The 20,679-nt window shown below is 36.4% G+C and overlaps 2 protein-coding genes across 11 annotated transcripts in view; one reads left to right on the top strand and one right to left on the bottom strand.

Annotated features, from left to right (window-relative positions):
* Positions 1-2,837, top strand: part of LOC117156480 (uncharacterized) — a 94,197-nt gene extending 91,360 nt beyond the window's left edge. For all 7 annotated transcript variants that reach the window (XM_033333526.2, XM_033333523.2, XM_076617639.1 and 4 more), the window contains one exon: positions 23-2,837. In XM_033333526.2, the coding sequence (XP_033189417.1) occupies positions 23-614 (592 nt within the window). In that variant the 3' untranslated portion in view covers positions 615-2,837. The remainder of the gene's footprint in view (positions 1-22) is intronic.
* Positions 2,838-8,856: 6,019 nt separating this feature from the next.
* Positions 8,857-20,620, bottom strand: east (enhanced adult sensory threshold). 4 transcript variants are annotated; one of them, XM_033333898.2, is made up of 9 exons: positions 20,536-20,620; positions 20,219-20,467; positions 19,735-19,856; positions 14,627-18,877; positions 14,463-14,538; positions 13,779-14,041; positions 13,536-13,691; positions 13,085-13,398; positions 8,857-12,995 (listed from the first exon to the last, which is right to left on the bottom strand). In XM_033333898.2, exons 4-9 carry the CDS (start codon positions 18,851-18,853, stop codon positions 11,423-11,425), a joined length of 6,609 nt encoding a protein of 2,202 aa, XP_033189789.2. In that variant the 5' UTR covers positions 18,854-18,877; positions 19,735-19,856; positions 20,219-20,467; positions 20,536-20,620; the 3' UTR covers positions 8,857-11,422. The 4 variants fall into 4 exon arrangements, with proteins under 4 accessions (XP_033189789.2, XP_076474425.1, XP_033189788.2 ...); XM_076618310.1 differs by lacking the exon at positions 20,536-20,620 and having other exon boundaries at positions 20,219-20,500; XM_033333897.2 differs by lacking the exons at positions 19,735-19,856; positions 20,219-20,467; positions 20,536-20,620 and having other exon boundaries at positions 14,627-19,024.
* Positions 20,621-20,679: the final 59 nt, after the last annotated feature.

Genomic DNA, 20,679 nt, shown 5'->3' with positions numbered 1-20,679 from the left:
ATATCATTTTCGTTTTTTTCAGATTAAGCGATGACACGCGGAACGATGGAATCAGCCCCAAGCGACAGAGGCACGATGATCTTGACCTTCAGGACGATGTGTTCAGCGACTTTTACATTCTGCCACCTACTCCGCGATTACTATCTCATATAGACGAAGTCCAGGAACCCGAATCTCCGCATCATCACCATCTGGTGTACTCTGAGGACCGTCTAGGCTCCGTAGATGTTCGGTCGACAACAACGATCATCAGCAGTAGCACCGCAAACACAACCACCACCACTAGCACCAGCACGTCCGCGAGTAGTTGCTGTAACTCCGTCATGTTCCCTACCGAACTAGATGACACTAGCAGTCAACTAACCAGTGTTGCTAGATCTACCGATGTAGGCAGCATAATGGAGGCTTCGGACGTGGTCGACCCTGACAGGATCTGCGATTTTGCAAGGTTCGCAGACTCCGCCAAGAGTCTAGAAGAACGTTTAGTCGAGTTACAGTCGCTGGACGAACATTTTGACTTGGCGAAATTCGAGAGGAACAACAATCAGAGTTGTGGCAGAGCGTTCCACGATATCCAGACCTTCCACAGTTTAGTACCTGGACTGGAAACCTAGAAGGGAGCCTCGTGCCTCGAGCACCCTCCTCTCGTCGTGTCTGGCTCGACAGAAAAAGATGACCACGAACACGATAACGACGATGATGCGGGTAGACGGCTTCGCGGCACATACGAGGAACCACGGCGAGGATGAACCTGAGATCTGGGGGGGGGGGGAACATTTTGTCTAGAATATGGCGCCATCTATGGGGCTTTGACTTGATAGCACGAGCATCGTCGACACGGCTGGACGACCTATCAGAGGGTGGTCTCTCTTTAATATTTGGGAAAGCACAAAGGACGAACTTTTGATACCGAGCAGTACCAGTAAGAGAAAGATATATGTAGGCTTGCGTAAGGCTTATTTTCATCGTCCTTGGGTTTTTTTTTATTTGGTCGTTCAGCAGCCGTCAACGATTTAAGACTGCGTGGGGGATAAGTAAAGTACTTTTAGTGGATGAAATGCGTTTTCAGCAGTTCTCGGTTCGATGAAAGTCTGGCTTCAATTGAGTGTTGTCGATGTGTACGTCATCAATAGTTGATATAAACGTTGTTGGTTGTACGTGCATCGGTACCAAAATATTCTGAAACACGCATTACATATATAATTTGTATATATTCGAGTACGTTTCTAAGAGCACGTTAACGATTATATTATAGTGGAGATATTTCCGGAGAAAGTGAATAAGCGCCGACACACAAAAGAAAAATGAGACGCGTGCGTCTGTTGTGTATAAATGCCTTTAGGGTAGTTGTAAATCGATGTAAACGCGAAGTGCGCCCGATATCGAATGAATTTCACTATCGCGCGATTATGCCACAATGGGCCTTCAATTTTTGTTAACGATATTTTATCGTTCCTTTCTCTTTCCTTAATTTTTTTTCGTGGTTTCCCTTGTGATTCTACAGACAATGAAAAGTGAATTTTAGAACATCGACAGATTACCATTATCCAATGTGTGATTTTCTTTCGTAAATCACAAACAGATAATGTGTTGTCGGATGGCGAAAAATCGTTGGTTGTAAAAAATATATTTCTTTATTAAACTATTTTATTCTTTTTTTGCGTTTTTTTTTCTTTTTTGCGATATTCTTGTTCGGAGTGATAATCGTTGAACGTTTGTGTTTCTCGCGTGGCATTTTTTTTAGTTAACACTTTTTTTCCTTCTTATTCCTAATGATGAAACTCATTAGTTAGTATCAATTTGTATAACGACGAATTTTGTTACGTCGAATTACGCAACTGTATGATTTATATACACGCTGTATGCATACTGTTTATAATCATTGTTTTTAAAAAAAGGTATGTAATAAGTTCGGATTTGTAAGATGTACGTTAGCATGGATTTTGCGGACACTGTGCAGTGCAATAGTTTGTCCCTTCTTTCTTCTCACAGAAGAATACCGGAACATGTCGCAAATCGTTTTTGAACATCGAATATATTATTACTACACAGATACGTGAATACTCGAAATCGATCTGCGACACTTGACCATCTCTGCGTTGATTAATTCGTAACAGTGTCGCCATGATTCTTCTATAAACTCATAATCAGTGCAGTCTAGGTGAATTCCTTGACTATGCCATTTTTAAGCTGATTTGGAAATATACCGTCTTAATCTGTTTCTGTCCCCATTCACAAAAGTGCTAAAAAGGAATTGGACGATCAATGTCACGCGTGCAATCATTTTTTCTACATTTTGTTTAAACTGACCACTTTTATACGTTTTGCACATATTATAAATTTAACGAATCATTCACAGGAATACCCCCTGATCTTTTTGTACAGGATAATAACAGATGCATTTGAATCCTCTGAGCGTCGCGGTGTTGCTTTACGATTCGTGCCGTAACCTGTGAGGGTAGCCGCGAAACTACATATTACGTAATCGATGATTGAATCATTGTACATATAAACATTTGTACCGTTCTGTAAACCCGGTAAGAGGAAATAGAAACAATGACGAAAGCGTGAAAAGCGATGCAAAGAGAAATCCAATCTTCCTTTCGAACGTCTAAACCGCCTTTCGAGGGAAATTTCTCGACGTGAGTCGTATTATCGCGTCGAAGAAGGACCATCTCGATTCGTGGTTTGACGCGTTCACACTGTAAATAGTCACATTAGCACCCTTAAAATAACTATGTATAAAATTTCATACGTTGTTTAGGTTTTTAGTACTAGTTATTCAAGATCAGTTACCAATTATATGAACAAATTGCAAATAAACTGCAGAAATATAATATCTTGTCAGCTCTCCTTTACTCCACTCCCTTTAATTCCAAAATCAAAGACTTTACACACCACGTTTTGCCGCTCGTTTTTAAATTGCCATTATGCACCGGCTTTCGACAAACTTCGTACTACGTCGTTAATATTCGGTAGCGATTGGATGATTCTGATTGCTCCATTATCTGCCTACGTAAGTCAACATGAAAGGCTCGCGATTTTGAAAAAATTCATTCAAATGGTTCCTTTTTCTACACATATCGATCTTTATTTATTAATATTTATTTACTAATATTAATAGACTTTAAAAAGGCTAAATTCAATTTCAGATTTTAGTCTAATCCTATATTCTACATAGCGTTTAGTTCTAAATCATAGTTAAAGACATTAAATTACTTCTGTAAAGTGTTCTTTAAAAAAGACTTTATTAAAATAAATGCATGATTTGTATAGGATACGAAAGGTTTAACGATAAAAAAGATTGTAGTAAGTAATAAGAAAATAAGATTATAAATATTTTAAGAAGTTTGATGGCATAAATTAGAAAGACACGAAGAATTTTGGTTATATCAGTTATAATCCCTAGTATATTAATATATCTTGATATCTGAAATTTGGTATAAGGAAATGGATTATGGCGAAAGGAATAATTCTATATATTTCATTTTATTGTTTTTTTTTTTGGTACTTTTTTTATTGAGAGTTGCGAATATATACAAAGGATGGCGAACTAATAATAACTATTACATTAGAATCAAATAAACAAAGGTTATCATGATAGTATTAACGTGTGTTAATATTCGTTTAAATAACATAATGTTCGTAATGATGTGTGTATCGAATTTTCAAAAGATGTCATTGTATACGCCACAAAGTGTCACATCGTCGTTTATTTATTCGTATTTTGCTCTTTATATATATATAATATATATAATATATATATAGTATATAATATATATATATACATGTATGTGTATATATATATTATATGTATACGTGTAGGATTGCTTTCGCGTCACATCGACATCGGTTTCGATACATTCGATCCTCGATAAAAAGGAAAGTTCGAAATCGAAGATCGAATATAGTGTCGAAAATTGCTGCGAAAAAAAGAAAGAAAAGAAAAACAAAAAGAAATCGGATCGGAAATACATGTAAAAATCGACTGGAAATTCGATCGGCTTATCCTGATTATTCTTTCTAAGATAAGTCTAGGAAGGACAAAAGTTCTTCTTTTTACGTTTAAAACGATAAATTAGAATTTAGAAAATAAGTAACTACTATATAATTAGTATTTTTTATCTTTTTTTCTTATTTTTCTTCCAAATAAATAGTAACGCATTTTCAAGAAATAAACGAATTGTGATTGTATGGTTTCACGGTTTGCGAATCGGTACATATATTTACCGCTCTTTTACGATTGGCGGTAAGTTTAAGTATGAAAAGTGGAAAAATTTCTACATCGTTTAAGACTCGCATCCGTGTTCGGCATTTTTGGCCGGGTTATGATTTGTGCGTTTCAATCGCGACAACACGAATTCACTCGATTTGAGAAAGGCGCGATTATTTGACGCAGATATAAAATCGTGTAAAAAAAATGTGAACACGTTTTCGTAGTTAACCGTAGTCGTCGTTTGTATCATCAACGAGGATTTATTTCGATTCGCAATCGTGAAAACGTTCGAAACGATTTGAAGCGAGCAAATGATATACTTTCGCCTATCTTTCGTTCTATTTTCTTAATTTCAGTATTTCCATTTAATCGTGTTGCAATGTCGATGGAGTCCTCGAATATATCATAAAAAAAAGACAAGAAAAGAGAATAAGAAGAATAAAATTCAATAGAACAAATCGTTTCGTACAAATATCGACTTCGCGAGTACGAAATATCGTGAAGTTAGCGAAGAAACAGCAGAACGATGTGTGCATCGTGTCTAGTTGACGCCAAATATCACTCAAATTCGATTTGTTCTTTTTTTTTTTTAAATTCACAACACCGAGAAATGTTATCAATGTACTTAACGCGTACTTAATTTCTTGCTTCTTTTTCTTATTGCTTTCTTCCCGTTTGCATTGCCAACATCGTTCACGACTTTTCATTTCATATAATAAAATATCTTTTCCTAAGTATAAATCGATCGATCGTTTCAGCACTTATCGATTTTCGATTTATACGCACCTGTCGTTCATCTCAAAAAATATTTCTTCACTGCAGAAACGCGTCGAATGATTTCTTTTAAAAATTTGTCAATAATTTGTCAAGAGAACATCGACAGTAATATGTAGATAGGAAATTTTTATGGATTCATGCGAAATTAAAAAATGTACATAGTGTAATCTGCAAAAATATGCAAAATATCTAAATTAAAGTGCTATGTATAATTAGAACGCGGATTTTTATTATCAATTTTATCAATTAAAGTAACGGAACATACGTAAATGTGTATTTTCCCCATGAAATGCTACTACAAATAGTTCATTTTGAATATTTTTTTATTGTTACATGTTATATGCATTTTCTATATTAGCTTCGAATTTCCCATAAATTGTATAAAAATCCGCAACTTAATTATAATATTTAGTGTGTAAAGGAAATCTCTAGTTAGATTCCAATTCCATAATTGTGTTAGTAAAAATTTTCATAAAAATCCACAGCCTAGTAATAAACTAAAAATCGAACCGAATAACAGGGAATCTAAGTTTCTTTGTACGTAAGTACTACTGGAGTTTTTGTGTTTTCGATGTGTTTCGCCTTTGTACATGCCAGAGGCATGCGCTGTCGCATCTACTGCCAGTAGAAACACCATTACACTTTGTCAGACGCTAATCATTGGATACCAATGCTTCTTGGCTCTTTAACACTTTTTGTGTGAACCTGCTACTAATCATGTTGCGTGATTATCTTTACGTTAAAACCATACAGGGCATCCTAGAGTTAAACAGCCAAACTTGGTCAGTATATTTTATAAATATAACCAAACAAAAAGTGTTATATGAACATGGATGATTTAAAGCTTTGTTAAAAAGCTATAATAAATATATGAAATACAAGGAAAGGATAAGATTTTGGCCTCCAATAGTTTTCAATTGCACGCAATTCGATTTTCACGCGTGCATAACTAAATAAGAAAAATATATCGGACAAAGCATTACATTGGTTCGTTAGAATGAAATGAACATCAACGTGATCTTCATAGGTTAATAAATCGAAATACTATCGTTGTATTATAGCATAGTAATTGTAAACCCATTATTGTTCCCATTGTATTATATATTTGTATTATAACGTTTTAATAATGTTTGAAATGTTTATATAGTACTTTTTACTTGACTATACACTATACACATATTCGACTATGCTCATAGAATACAGCTACAAGATTGGCCTATTAAACGTAAAAGAATGTCTGGGACCACCCTGTATAATCGAAATCATGGTTATTCTTTTGCTTTCTTTTCAGAATAAAGAAGAAATGTCTATTCGATTACATTTCTTTGAGGTGAAAATCATTCGACGATTCCTGCCGTCCCTCTCGACTACGATAATTACACTTTTCTTTTCATCACAAAAATAGAATTCTTAAAACTTAAACTCAGTTCACTCTCTCGTACACTGTTTGCCTTTCTCACTTTTCCTCTCTCACTTCCCCTTTCTTTCTTTCCCGATACGTCTCCCTTACTTTCAATTTTCCTTTACGTATAATCGTACTACATACACTTATCGAGCGTTCATTTGCTGAGAAGTATGCAGTTGCTGTTGACAAAAATTAATTTCGTTATCGGTTCATCGATATAATACACATTCGTCTTTCTTTCTTACGGTTCGATCGAATAATTCGAAAAAGAGTACTACTTAAATAATTCGCCATTGTCGTTAAAAACGTTGCATGTACCAAGGTCGATTCTCATTGTCGCGATAAATATTTGTACAATGTAACAATTCATTGACGCAATTTGGGCATACAAACGTAAACGAGCGTGGACGATTAACAATTAAAAAGTCTTGAGCAATCGATTTAAAAACGGTCGTACAATCCTCTCGTTTTCTTGTATCATACGTTCATTCGATACGTTCTTCTAACGTGCATTATTGTAACTTATGATGGCGCAGCTGCGATAATCAACACTCACGAAAACTCAATTTCAGGAAAAAAAGAAAAGGTATATTTTAAACGTGAAACTGCCATAGATACATTGACACTTACAATAATTGAAATCAATTAAATATAGCATCAATTAAATATAGTTGTTGCTTTAAAGAAGGAAAGAAATGGAAAAATTAGATAAAGACAAATGAAGAAAAAATAAAAAGAAAAGAATCGATGCAGTCAAACAAAGGAACGACCTCGCAATTCCTCCAATCACCACCACGTCCACGAAGAGACACGTAACAAAGAAGGGCTGTAACAATTATTCTACAACAATAATCGTACTCCTTTGTGTTGATTGCATCAGCGAAGAAAGTGGGAACGAAACGGAAGGATTTGAGACTTCACTAATAGCAGGCAACGGTTCTGTATAAAACAATAAATAAGGGTTAGATATGCTCGATTACATGGTATATCGATTCGAACAAGATCACTGCTCTATACACACAAGCTACTACCATTATCAACGTATCTGCGTATTTTATTCCATTTTTTTTTATTTTTGGTCAACCGTCTCTTTTTCTCTCATTTTTTATCTTTCTCGATTCTGGAAAAAAGATCAAAGACTTAAGGAAAAAGAAAAGAAGAAAAAAAAGAGAGCTGGTCAACAATCTCGTTCAGTCGAAATTACTAATAACGGCATTACGTAAGATTTAGAAATTACAATTTGACACGCACTGCACACAGCTCAGTAAATACTTATCTTCGTAAATTCTAAACGCCATCGTCCCGTCGATAACAATAATTACACTGATCGTGGGTTCGATCGATTTTAGTTCGATATACATATATTTATATTCATATTTATAATATATATAGATATATCAAAAATATCCTTAATAAAATAGAGCATTTTAATATGTATAACGTACCATCAAGTACTTTATTGTATTATAATTTTTATATACTAATATATATAATATATATATATATTTATTTATAACACACGTTCAGTATTATATATATTTAATATACATATAATACTCGCGCCGACATTCTTTCCTATTGTTCACGCGCACATGCGCCACACAGTTGTGCACGACTATCCTGTACAGTATGTCCCATGCACGTGTATACGTGTGCCTGTGTTCCTTTTTACGTTTCACCACGTGAATTTTTTTCAGATTAGATTACGCACACCTCGAGTTCCTGGCCTTCTTCCTTACTTCGTCTAACAGTTACGTCGCTACAACTGTCCTTCTCACTTCATCGTATTCAAATTCATATTTCGAAGTGTAAAAAGGATATCTTACAATTGTCATTTAATTTATAAAAAAAAAAAAAAAAAAAAAAAGGTTCAAAGACTAAGCGCTATACTTTAGTAGGAAGTTATATTACGATTTACTAAAGCATTACCGTGTCATTGTATGAATGTTCGAAGATATTGCGATATATTACAATATCAGCAGGTCAATAATCTCTTAGTTACAAATTGATATGCTATAATATAATAATTTAAAAAATGTTTCTGGATTTTCGATATAAATCAGTACTAATCTTCTTCGTCGATAATTATCAACATACAAAATTTGTTTTAACAATGATTTGATAAGTTAAAACGAATGAAGCTGCCAGAACACTCGAGCGAACGATTTCCGCCTGAACTCGACAAAATTCTTTCGTCCGTGCGATATAAAATTTATCTATCCGTCGATCTTCTTTGACCGTTAATCGTCCTAGCTCAACACAGCCAAAATGAAAATTTAAAGAATTAGAACGGATATACGTACTCTTGAACCGATTCCATTTCCGTGCGAACCATTTTTAGTGAACACGTTAACTAGTGCATTTGGTTAAGCAACAATTAAAGATACAGTTACATATTTGAAAAAAAGAAGGTACGAGCAAAAAATGAAGCTAGTTAAATAATAAATAAAGCGTGAAAAAATTTTCAGACTACTTTATTCACCTTCTTTAAAGACACAGAATAAACAGAAAACGAGTTTAGATAATTTTAAGTAGAAATATCTGGAATTCAACGGACGTCACCGTCAGGCTAATCCTCTCGTCAATTTTAATCGGTTCAAAAGTGGGCTTACCCTCAACTCGAATGATTTCCAACGCTTTTTTTATCGTTATAGAATGCACCGTTCAACAAACAATGCTCGAGCGTTTCTCATTTCTAATTGCTCATTTTATTTGTCTCCCAGGCGCAATATCTGATTCGAAATGACATTTTTCAAGTTTCACTCTCTCTGCTACTACTATTTACAATCGATCACGCGCATTTCTTTAAGGCAGTAATAACATAACCTCGAAACGACACGCGACAACCGACTGCATACGGTTTGCGTGTCCGAAGGAGGATTTTTCTTCTCTTTCGACAAACATCTTTTTTCGACTTGTTCTTTCCTTCACGCCCTTTTACATGGCGACTTCATACAGAAACAAAAACAAACAAAATGAAGAAAATGAAAAAGAAGAAGAAGGAAACGGATTCATTCTGCTTGTTTCTCTCGCTCTTTCAGTCTTTCGCTCATTCATTCGTTAACCTTTCGATCTTTTATCTTGTGTATCTCTTATCAAAGGAGTTTCAAAATCCTCACATTTCTCTCAAACTCGCGATCGTTTTACACGATTAATGAAGGAATCTTGCATGATAATTAAAATTCACCGTGTCCTATAATAGCATTAGAATTACCGATAATGAAATAATTAATAATATAATAATAATAATCAATTACAAACTAGAAATAATTATCAGTTATGTACAATGTAATATAAGGATATTATAGTAACGTAATAAATAAGCTCGAGGCGTAATAAATCTGCACCTACTTTATAGAAATGTATCCATCAATTCATACGACAAACGTTTAGCTTTCTCGCTCAACGATCGCCCCCTGATTAATAAGAATTAATTACAAGTGATCATTATGCTACTCTCCGATGAGCAGGCCAAAATATATATATCTATATATTTTTTTCCTCTTTTCTAATGTACAATTGAATCTCTTCGGGTGTCATTATTTTGTTTCGTACCTTACTCACGGCAAAAAAGGTCACGTCCTATCTTTTATCCTTCTATCTCCCTTTCTCTCCAAAATTCTGCGATATTTCTTTTTTTTCACAGGTAGACAAAAATATATTCGGCGTACGGAGAAAAATCGTAAGGAAATCTACACCGTGGCGCCAACCTCGCGGGAATACGCGCAATATCATCTCGACACGAATTTTCGACTATATCTCCATCGGGATACGCGGAAAAAGGAACGAACTACCGATTTGAAAGTGCTCTTTGAAGCCTCAAGGACCTCCGCGAGACCTTCAGGTGTAGATCTCAAAGAACGCGTGGGACAGATATGTCTCTAGCATGAATTGTTTTCTTTATCTAACAACAGCAAGGCAAATCGTCAGCTTCTTCTTCATTTCGTTCTTCGGGTATATGTTCTCACTTATCCTATTCGACCGTTCCTCGTGAAAAAATTCAAAGAAGAGCTGTATTTCTCAATCGAGGATTGATTTTTCTGTTTTAGATTTAGAACATATAAACGAAGAAACAAAAGGGGGTGAAATCAAAGCTCCTTGATTCATAAACTTTCAAGATATATGTACCCCCTTCTTCTTTTCTCCTTTAAACTCTTCACTCGTTCGAACGATCGTTCGTTTACCTTCTTTATCTTTATTTGTTGTTTTCTCCTTTTGTTCGTGTATATATATATGTATGTAGTATACATTATATATTATATATATATATATATATAACATATATGTGTATGCAGTATATTATATATATATATTATATATATAAATATATGTATAACGTGTGTTTCAAGTCCGTTCAACATAGTATACTTTGTCATTTAAAAACTAACGACTTCGTTCGCGACATACATTTTTTTAGGCACTTTTCCTTGGAAACAGGTCTTTTACCATGTTTCGCCATATTTTTTTTCACACTGATGCTTTGGTTGTTAATGTACAAGATCGTTAACGATTTTAGTTAATGTTCTTTTCTTCGCTGTTGTATCGTTTTTCCGACGAAACTGAAATGATGTTTCTATATATATATATATTATCACGACATATACGCATGCGCGTATGCAAATACACGCAAAATATGACACGTATGATCGTTCATCGTATAACCGTATTTTTTTTTTTGAGCAGTGCAGAGTTTTTCTTTCGTGTACACTTTTCCATTTTTATTTTTTTTCACTTTTTTATATCCTTATAAGGCAAATATTGTCGCTTCTCGCGGTGAGCTAGCCTCCACAAAACTTCCTCAATACCTTTCTTTATCTCCCGCGATCGGCATCGAAACGCAAAATTCGATCAACAATTCTCTCTAGTTGGTCCGTCACGCTCTGCCGATCATTTCCATTTTATTTTACAAACACTCTCCTTTTCACTCAGGATCGGATACGAACCCTCGTGTACATTCTCTCGTCTGAAGGAATTAACATCTATAATTTGTTTACTTACTGTTTACCCCTATTTGTCCACTTGTTTCATTTCTCGGTTGGTCTAGTGACCGTTTGCGGTATCACCGTCAGCGACTTCGGTATTTTTGGCAATATCGGAATCTGGTTTGACGTCTTTGTTGTCACCTGGATTGATTTCGGTAGGTTCAGGTTGTGCAGTAAGTTTTGCGTCGGACTATTCTCGTTTGCCAACGCGCGAACGTCGCATATTAACGGCTCGAAGTCACTTCTGCTCTGCCGACTCAGCATCTCCTGCTGCATTCTCAGATGCTTCTGAAACTGTGTGTGCGCAGCTATCTGCGCCTTTTGATACTGCGTCGCCGATTTCACGTTTGCCGAAGAACTCAAATTACCTGCCCCGCCGTTTGAACTGGTCGACTGTTTCTCCGTGAGCATTTGTTGCTTCTGTTTCTTTAGATTTTGCAATCGTTTAAACTCGGGCTCGCTTAAGTGAAACACCTTACCACCAGAAGAAGTTGGCAGTTTTTGACCGTCCTTTCGTTTCACGTTACCGTTCGCGGAGTTGGCGCTAGTAGATGGAAGGTTTAGTCGTTGCAGATTAGGGGGTGGTTTCTTAATTATCGACACTCCAGGGTTTAACTTCAGAACCCGAGGAGGACTACTTTTTATAGATTGTGTAGTACTGGTGGACGATGGTTGTTTAGGAGTACTTGTGCTTGGTAAAGAATGCTTATCCCTTTCGAGAACGTAGCCGCCACTCAGTCGACGAGAATTGTGATATTCTGAGGCAATCGGTTCCATTATTGGCTCGTCCATTTTCTCTGGACCTTCGTACGATATTAGACGATTCTGCACAGAAGTCGAGTAATTAATGGCATTCCGTGATGCATTCGGGGCTAACACCAAATCACCGGATCTGTAATATTTTTCCAGAAGTATCAGATGTCTGAGAAACGAGCTCTGATTCCCGTATGGTCTCTGTAGCTCTTGCCAGAGGAGTTTCGTGTCTCTGTCATATTGTATCATAGTGGCACACTTTTCCCAACCTTGAGGCGTTATTTCTCGAACATTTGTAAATTCTATATTGGCGTGAAGGTTCATCTCCTCCTCGCCAGGGAAAAGAGTACGTACACTAATGGAAGGATTAGCACCGAGTCTCTGTACAACCGGTGTGATGTCATTATTCGTCCTTGGCCTCTTTGGCAATCTGGTTAGCGTCACCTCCTTGTCCATTGCAAGGATCTCGACAACCTCGTTGGGATTATCACAAGATATCATTGTATCTGATGTTGTGTATGGGTGCATATCAAGCAGCTTGCGTTTCTTCAGTTTCTCCACGGTGCTTTCAATACCGAGGAACTGCACGTCCATCCCGACGTTTTCGTCGTTCAAGTTTGTCTTCGCGGTACGGTTTTCGTTGTCCATCTCGGAACTCGCTTCCTCGTTTTTGGTGGGTTCTGGAGTAGATTTTTCAGAGGCGGAATTCGTCGTACCATCCGGAGACTTGGAAGTTCCGGTCTTAGGTTGAGTGCTACACTTGGTTTTCTTCCTTTTGTCCTTGTCTTTGTCTTTAGTCTGATTCTGAGAAGAATCTTCGTCTTCGTTTTCCAAAACCTCAATGTCGTGATAGTGTAAGATTCTGAACATACAAAAAGAATAAAAGATAAAGATATAAAGACATAATAAAAGTAAAAATTAAATCTTGTAAATGTATCAAGGGAACCATACCTTTTCCGATAACTCTTGAAGAACGACTTATGATTCGTGTTCATGTTCTCTACATCCTTATACTTCAACTGCAACTGTGTGAAATATCTACACAATTTACAAGCGAAAGTACCGGCCGCCAGAATAACAGGAATCCCTTGTTGTCCAAGCAACTGATTCAATTCCTCAGTCTCTGCATTAGCTAGTTGATGAGTGTGGTTTCTCGCCAACCTACGTTTGCATAACGCACAAGTCAAGAATCGTTCGATCTTCGAGTAATGGCTAGCGCAGAACGACATGGACGTGTGTTGACTCGATTCCCAATTAATGTTCACCTATATAGAAAACACATTTATCACAGATATTTGTAAAAAAAGTAATAATGTAACTGTAGGTGTGAAAGTTTGATTAAAATTGGATTTTAAACTTCAGATTGCATTATTTTTTTACCGACTTATACTGGTACACTAACCTGTTTTTGCAGACCAGCTTTTATCTTGAGCAACCATCGACGTTTGACATGATGTCGCGAAGCATCTCTACATTCGCGGGCCGAGCACTTGGACACCATGAGTTGTCTGTGTTGTTTCTGTGGCTTCGTTTGCATATTTGTTGGACTTGTATTTGCCTAAACATCAAGAAATTTTACATAATAAGATTACATATTCAAAGATCGATTAGATGATACTGAAAATTTTATAAATCAAGCTTCCACCTTTCTGTCTACATGACGGTAGCAAGCATCACATAAGCAAGAATCCTTATTCAGATGTCTTTCTATAATTAAAATCTTTTTCCGTCTTTCATCGGACTTCATTTGAGCAAGATGCATCGGTGTGTCCAAAGAACCGAATTTTCCAAAGCAGTAACAACAGACGTCTGCGCACAAGCGTCCAGGATGAATAGAGAAAGAGGAGGACTTCTCTGGAATAACAAGAGACTGACGATCCTTCGGCGCTGTGTCTTCATTATCTTCATCTGTTGTGACAAAACAATAAATAATCCACAATTATTACAGAGCTATACAACATTAAATCTGATGTTCTAATTTAATACTTTGATGAAGTGAGAGCAACTTAATTGGAAGATAATAGGAAAGTTAGAGAATAAATATAATTAATGTTGAAGCAGTAGCGCAAAGTAACATGCTTGTTATAGAAGACTATATAGTTGTTATGATTTGCGGGATCCTTTTTTTTAGGTGATTTATGAATTAAAGAACTGCTTGATACTAGATAGTAACAACATCGCGATTAAGGAAATAATCGTGCTATAATAAGTAAGAGCAATCCGTTAAAAAAAATATCAAGCGGTTCTTTTCACAATGACGAGAACGTGTGTTTTAAGCAGAAGGACAAGGAATGATTAAGAATGTAGTTATTCCCGCAACCAGGATTACCGCAAGAGTGTCTGTGGTTAGTAGAGAACTTTCGGTTCGCACCAGAACTGCTATCTCCCCAACCACTGGTTCCAAACTGAAAAATAAAAAGCAATATGATAAGTAAATGATTAAGTTCATCTTATTCAATGTATATTAATTTATCACATTTGTATAAAACATACCTCCTTCTGAATAGTGTAAAAATTCTCAGGTGAATCTCCTTCGCCATCTCCACGACCCTGTTTCAACACCATTTTCAATGGTGATCTTGATCGCCTCTTGTCTTTCTCCTTTTCTTTCTGAACACGGATTACAGTTTTCAGGGTACCTGTGTACTGTTCCTTTTTGGCCTTTTGATGGCTCAACCGCTCAGCAGCCTTTTCCAGAGATTCCAAACCGAGAAGTCTCAGAATTGACTCTTTTTTCGCCTTGTCTTCTGGTGTTTCCAAAATCTTTGGAGTAATATTAATGCTGCTAGAGGATTCACCAGACGTAGATGTCTCATCAGAATCTTTCTGTGATGTTTCTGGTGTTTTTACAGGTTTACAATCGGCATTCAGAATATCTATATTCCCTGACTGCTTGGTCACATGGTTCTCAGATAAATTTCGAGATAATCTGTTCTCACATCTCTTTTTACTAGGCTTTTTCGTGATAATTAAGTCATTTTCTGATTTGCTTCTAATACTATCTGTACTGTCCTGACATTTTTCCAAACTTCCCCTAACTCCTTCTGAGAAACCTCTGAAATTTGTGGCACATTCTGTTCCGTTTTCATATTTGTTTAAAAAGGATCGATTGTTCTCATTGATCTTTGCTACCTCATTGTCCAATAGTGTCTCCTCCTTATTCTGTTGATCGTATCTCCGTATTTCCCGTTTTGGTCGTTTATTTTTTAAAGCATTTAATTGATCCTCTTTGCGTTTCTTCACCTCCCTGCTGCGTCTAGTGCGAGCTTGACGTTCTAACTCGATAGTATCTGTTTCAGTGCTGTTCTGAGAATCATCTATGTCGTTTGTGATCATTTCACGAGCCTTTTCTTCCAAATCCTGTGTATCTTCCTCATTATGAGAACTCTGCAATATTTGAGACCTTTCCTCTTCCGTTTTAATTTTTGGAGCACCTTCGATGCGTTCTTTGTTACAAGATGCTTGTCCCTTTTCGAGCTTTTTCGTTTTATCGCGAGCTCTTAATACTCGTTTCTTGTTATCATCGCTAGCAGATTTTTGCTCTTCCACGCTATTGTCTGATATTTCTATTTCTTCCTTTACTATAGTTGTATCATTATTCTCTGAATTATCCTTTAACGAAATTACTTTTTTCTCAGTATTATTATTACCAGCGTTATTGTTATCTGTATCATTACTCGATTTACATTTCTCGTCCTTTTCATTCTCATCTATATCTTTTTTTATATCTTCGATAGGATTACACGCATCGCTAGAAACAGGACTCGCGGTGCATTTAAAGTTAGTTGTGGAATCGGAAGTAGGTGGTACTCTGCAATTATTCTTGTCCTTCTTTGCAACTTGTGTTGCTTCTGACACGCTTTCTTCAGATTTTTCAATTTCTTTGGTATTCTCTATTACCTCGGGTTTATTCTGTGCATCGCTATTTTCTGATTCATCCACTTTGGCAAGACTTATTTTCTGTTTTTCAATATCTGTGATACGTAACGTACTAGGTAATGGAGAAATGTCTGTTGTAGTTTTGCTTGCTGATTCTTGCCTGTATTGTATTTCGTTCATGCTCGTTTGCAGTTGATTGCTAGATTGATCCTCTGCTACCAATCTTTCTACTTCCTTAGAGATACTTTCTAAAGTCTCTACATCATCAGATTCCACATTTGCAGAAATCTTGGCCTTATCTTCGATTGTTTGATCTGTTTTTGCTTCCTCTTCTGTAACTTCTTCTTGTACCTGCTTCGACACGATTACCGTGCAAACAATTGAAGATTCTAAGCTAGCCGCTTTATTTGTCGATTCGTTCTTAGGTGACTCGTCATTCGAAGCAGTTTCCTCAGAAACAAGTTTACTGGAGTTCTCCAAAGACTCTTCACAGTTTTCAGACTTTTGGGCTATTCTATTTAATACTCTACCTAATTTTTTAACAGTTTCGTTGTTTTCGAGATGACCTTTATCCGTTATTTTCGGAGATTTTTTGCTAAGACCAGATCTTTTACCATCATCCAAAGTCTTTATTTGATCGTCTATAACTTGTTCCACGTCCTTTTTAGACTCTAATTCTGCCGAATTAGAACTATTATTCGATTCCTCCTGTTGATTCATAGCTTTGCAGGTGCTATCATTTTTCTCTGTTATCTGTACAGAACCTGCTTCAGAAGCATTATGAGGGTTGCAGCTTGCATCATTGTCAGAAGAATCGCTCTCTTGTACGTTCTGAGAATGTGTTTCAGTTAGTTCAATATCACCCATGACTAGTTTTTCAATTTCTTTGGCAGTATCGGCCACTTTTGGCTTCAGTTCAGCCACTGAATTTTCTGAATTGTCCGATTTAATCTCATTCTTGGAAATAGTAGACTTATCCTCGTCTGTATTGTCCTCCAACCCTAATTTCTGCGACTCCGCGCTCAGCGGTGCAATTATCTCCTCGATTTTTGGTACTTCAAAATTTTTATTCAATCCGAGACCCTTCTCCGGCCCAAAGATTTTACTCTCGATAGATTTGGCGATCGTAAGCTTGATATTTTCTATCATTTGATCTATCTGAGACTTCGGATTACCGTCCGACTTATCCGTACCATAAAACGAATTGACTGTCTTCTTCATATCTATGTTTAAACTACTTCTTCGACCCTTAGATTTGTCAGAAAGTTTCGCTAAAATATTATCTTTCCTAACTTGATCTAAATTACTCGTTTTTTTCAACTCTTCTTGCACTTCCGCGTTTTTCGGTATTATTCGTGTATATTCGCCTTTGGTATTGTCATTTTTTATTTCGATCTCGGTACTTTTGGCTTTAGTTTTCGAACGAAGAGTAGGTCCAATCTCGGTTGTCCTATCTACTCTATCACTATTGTTATTATTTTCTATTTCCGATACAATTTGCGAACTGTCTTCGAAATTTTTTAGTGTTTCTTGTTTTAAGCAAAGTTCATCTTTAGTTGATACCATAACCGTCTGAGAATCGTTACCGCTAGATTCAGAAAAACAAGATTCGGTATCGATATTACTATCTGCGATATTATCCATGGAAACTTCCGAACTAACAGGGTCATCCGAATTCAATCTTCGACATTTTTTAAGCTCCAAATCGGTAGAGATAACAGAATCCGCCTGTCGTAACTTGCCATTCCGCAAACTTCTTTGACTAATCGATGCGTTCGACCTTTTCCTCAATTGAATTGCACTTTGAACAGATTCTGTTTCCAGATTCTCCCCATCAGAAGTAATTTTGATATCTTCACTGTCTGGTTCTTTTTTTATCTCAATATCCGGGACTATATTCTCTTCTACCAACATCTTTTTCCTCCTTGTTACTTTCCCTTCTATTTTCTCTGTTATTCCTTGCTGATTATCTATTTCTGAGTCGCTCAACATTGAAGCTATCACTTCGTCTATGGTAAGATCTATAGAACTCTTGGTGTCCAGAAGTGACTTTGAAACTCTTATATTAGTGCAATCTATATCCCTGGTACTCTTTCTTCCTTTTGTATATTTAATATCACCTTCTGACTTTATGAAAGTGTCTTTCTCTTTGATACTATTCCTTTTAAATCCCGAAAATTTGGTTGATTTAACACCCCTAGGTAAAGAATCTAAATTTTCCAAGCTTCTACCTTTCCTATTAAGTTTTGGACTACTCTTGGTACTGGATCCAGCAACTGAATCTGTATCTTTGTCCACAATGTCCTCACTCTCCAATTCGCTACTTTTTGGTATAAACTTGGTCTTTTTAGTCCTGAGATTGTTCTTGGCACTTCTATTACCTCCTTCTGTCCCTATACTTTCACCCTCTGCTTCGTTTATATGGTTCTCTAAAGTTTTTGTGTTGATATCAGATGTCTTAGCACTGTTTTCTTCCGATAATTTGGCTCTTTTAGCTCTCACACCCTTCTTAATATCAGAAGTTATTCTGCATAAATTTCTACTGGTCACCTTCCTTGTAACTTTTGACTTAATTAAATTGGCCTTTGTTACTCTTAGCTTTTGTTTACGTTTAAGATTCCTGAGAACCTTTTTACGTGGAAGGGTTGCCTCTAATTTTGGAGGAAGTTGACTACCAGTCGCCACAGCCTCTATTATGTCCCGTGCAAGTTGCTGTTGCTTTAGATTCGACAAAGTTTTGCCTTTTCTACTTTTAATTTCATTCGATGGCAAGCCAGAATCATTATTCGCCTTCTGTTTTGCTTTGGAAGGCGCTAAGGGTTTCTTTTCCCTGGATGCCATCTCACTTCCACCCACATTGGGCTCCTGCAATTTCATTCATAATATGAAATTGCAAGCAGGTTACTGATCAAATGATAATTGCTATTACCATTGTAGCATTCAGAGTAATTTGTCAATTCTCCTATTAATAAAACAATATATATTTTAAAAGTGAAAAGAAATCTTGGATTTATTTATAATATTGTACTCTGAAAGATTACTATATATTTCCATCTTTAAAAAAATGATCAAAACATTGAATTAAAAGTTAACTCTATCTCTTTTTCTATCCAAAAAATATTTATACAATGGCAATAAAAAGTATTTACACATACCATTATCCTCCAATGAAATATTCTTTTATTAGGTATCAAATTTTTCGAATTATGTAAAAATGTTACAAAATAATATGAAATTTAATATACATGGATCTAATTAATTAATATACAAACGCTGTAATAAATACAGTGATATGCAAATACTTTTTGCAGCTGTTGAATATATATATATATATATATATATATATATATATAGCAACTATAAAAAATATTTGTATGCACCCCTACTTTCCAATAAAGCATTCTTTTATCAGGTTCCACATTTAATTCCATAGCATTAAATTTTTGTAGCCATACAAAAGTACAATCAAATAACATGGAATTTAATACATTTGAAGTCAATTAATTATTATATAAATACTATAATAAATACAATAGTATACGAATACTTTTTACAGTTGCTCTCTCTCTCTCTCTCCACACACACGCGCGCGTGCTCGCGCGCACGCACACACACACACACACACACACACGCACGCGCGCGCACCCACACACACGCACACACACACACAAAAGCGCGCGCGCGCGGCAAAAAGGATAAAATTATAAATGAAAAAAATATACCTTTCCTCTTTTAAGCAAGACAGGAACAAATTGACTGTATACCAAGTGGAAAAACTACATAATTCGTCTTAGATGTGAGTAGGTGAGCGGCCGGCCGGATAGTGGGGTTGATAGATGCGGCCCTGGCGGTCAGAAAAATTACGTGACAAACTTTGCATTTACACGGATACACGGAGCGCCTCTTCTCGGTCAGGGAATATCACTTTGAAATATTTACCACGATATCTCAACAATCACCTAACGGATCCTACAAAATTTCGCCTCGGCGGAAAGAACGGATCACATATTAACTGCCCATGATAAAAATTGGGGTTTAAGCGGGCGAGAATCATCGAAAATCACGCAACAAATCATCGCGAAAAAATCGCCACGAATAAACAAAAGGTCGGACCCGATTCAAGATTTCCAAGGTTTACTGCAGGCTTATTAAGAGGTTATCCAGAGAATTTATAATTTCGATACTCGATTCGTCGATTGTACTTACCTCTGGAACGAAAAATCACAGTAAAAGAGCGTGGTTTTTGCGGGAAAACGCGGAAAACAATCCTGTGAAAAACACAGTCCCGTTGCAGGGTGTCTATACGATGTCCCACTGTTTTGAGGCTACCGCCACCTGACGGTAGAACACGCGACCTCTCCCAGGTCCATAGTCCATTCGTGCTAATTCATCCAGTTATTTTCAATGAATTCCACCCTTCTAGCTTTACGCAACCCCGTTTCCGCTGCACGTTCGCTTAACAAAAAACTTATACTTACTAACAAACCGAAAAACTAGTCGAAAAAAGTATGATATATACTGACAATACTCCAGCGAAATTTGGAACAACGCGGCACTTCGAAATCTATATACTATTTCTGATAACTTAACCCCGCGTTATTTGGCGAATTTTACAGAATCACGATCGCTCAATGACACGTTCGTCTATTAGGATCGAGACCGACCGA

Source organism: Bombus vancouverensis, chromosome 4 (genome assembly GCF_051014615.1).
Source record: "Bombus vancouverensis nearcticus chromosome 4, iyBomVanc1_principal, whole genome shotgun sequence".
Lineage (NCBI taxonomy): Eukaryota > Metazoa > Arthropoda > Insecta > Hymenoptera > Apidae > Bombus > Bombus vancouverensis.
This window is presented reverse-complemented; position numbering and strand designations above follow the sequence as displayed.

Bases quoted from the DNA above. Each gene is read 5' to 3' on its own strand.
- east (XM_033333897.2), bottom strand. From the start codon at position 18,889: ATGAAATTGCAGGAGCCCAATGTGGGTGGAAGTGAGATGGCATCCAGG. The intron at 13,692-13,778 runs GTGGAAGCTTGA...CTTGATGTTTAG, and splicing joins ACCGTCATGTAGACAGAAAG to GCAAATACAAGTCCAACAAA. The intron at 13,399-13,535 runs GTTAGTGTACCA...TTTTCTATATAG, and splicing joins AAGCTGGTCTGCAAAAACAG to GTGAACATTAATTGGGAATC.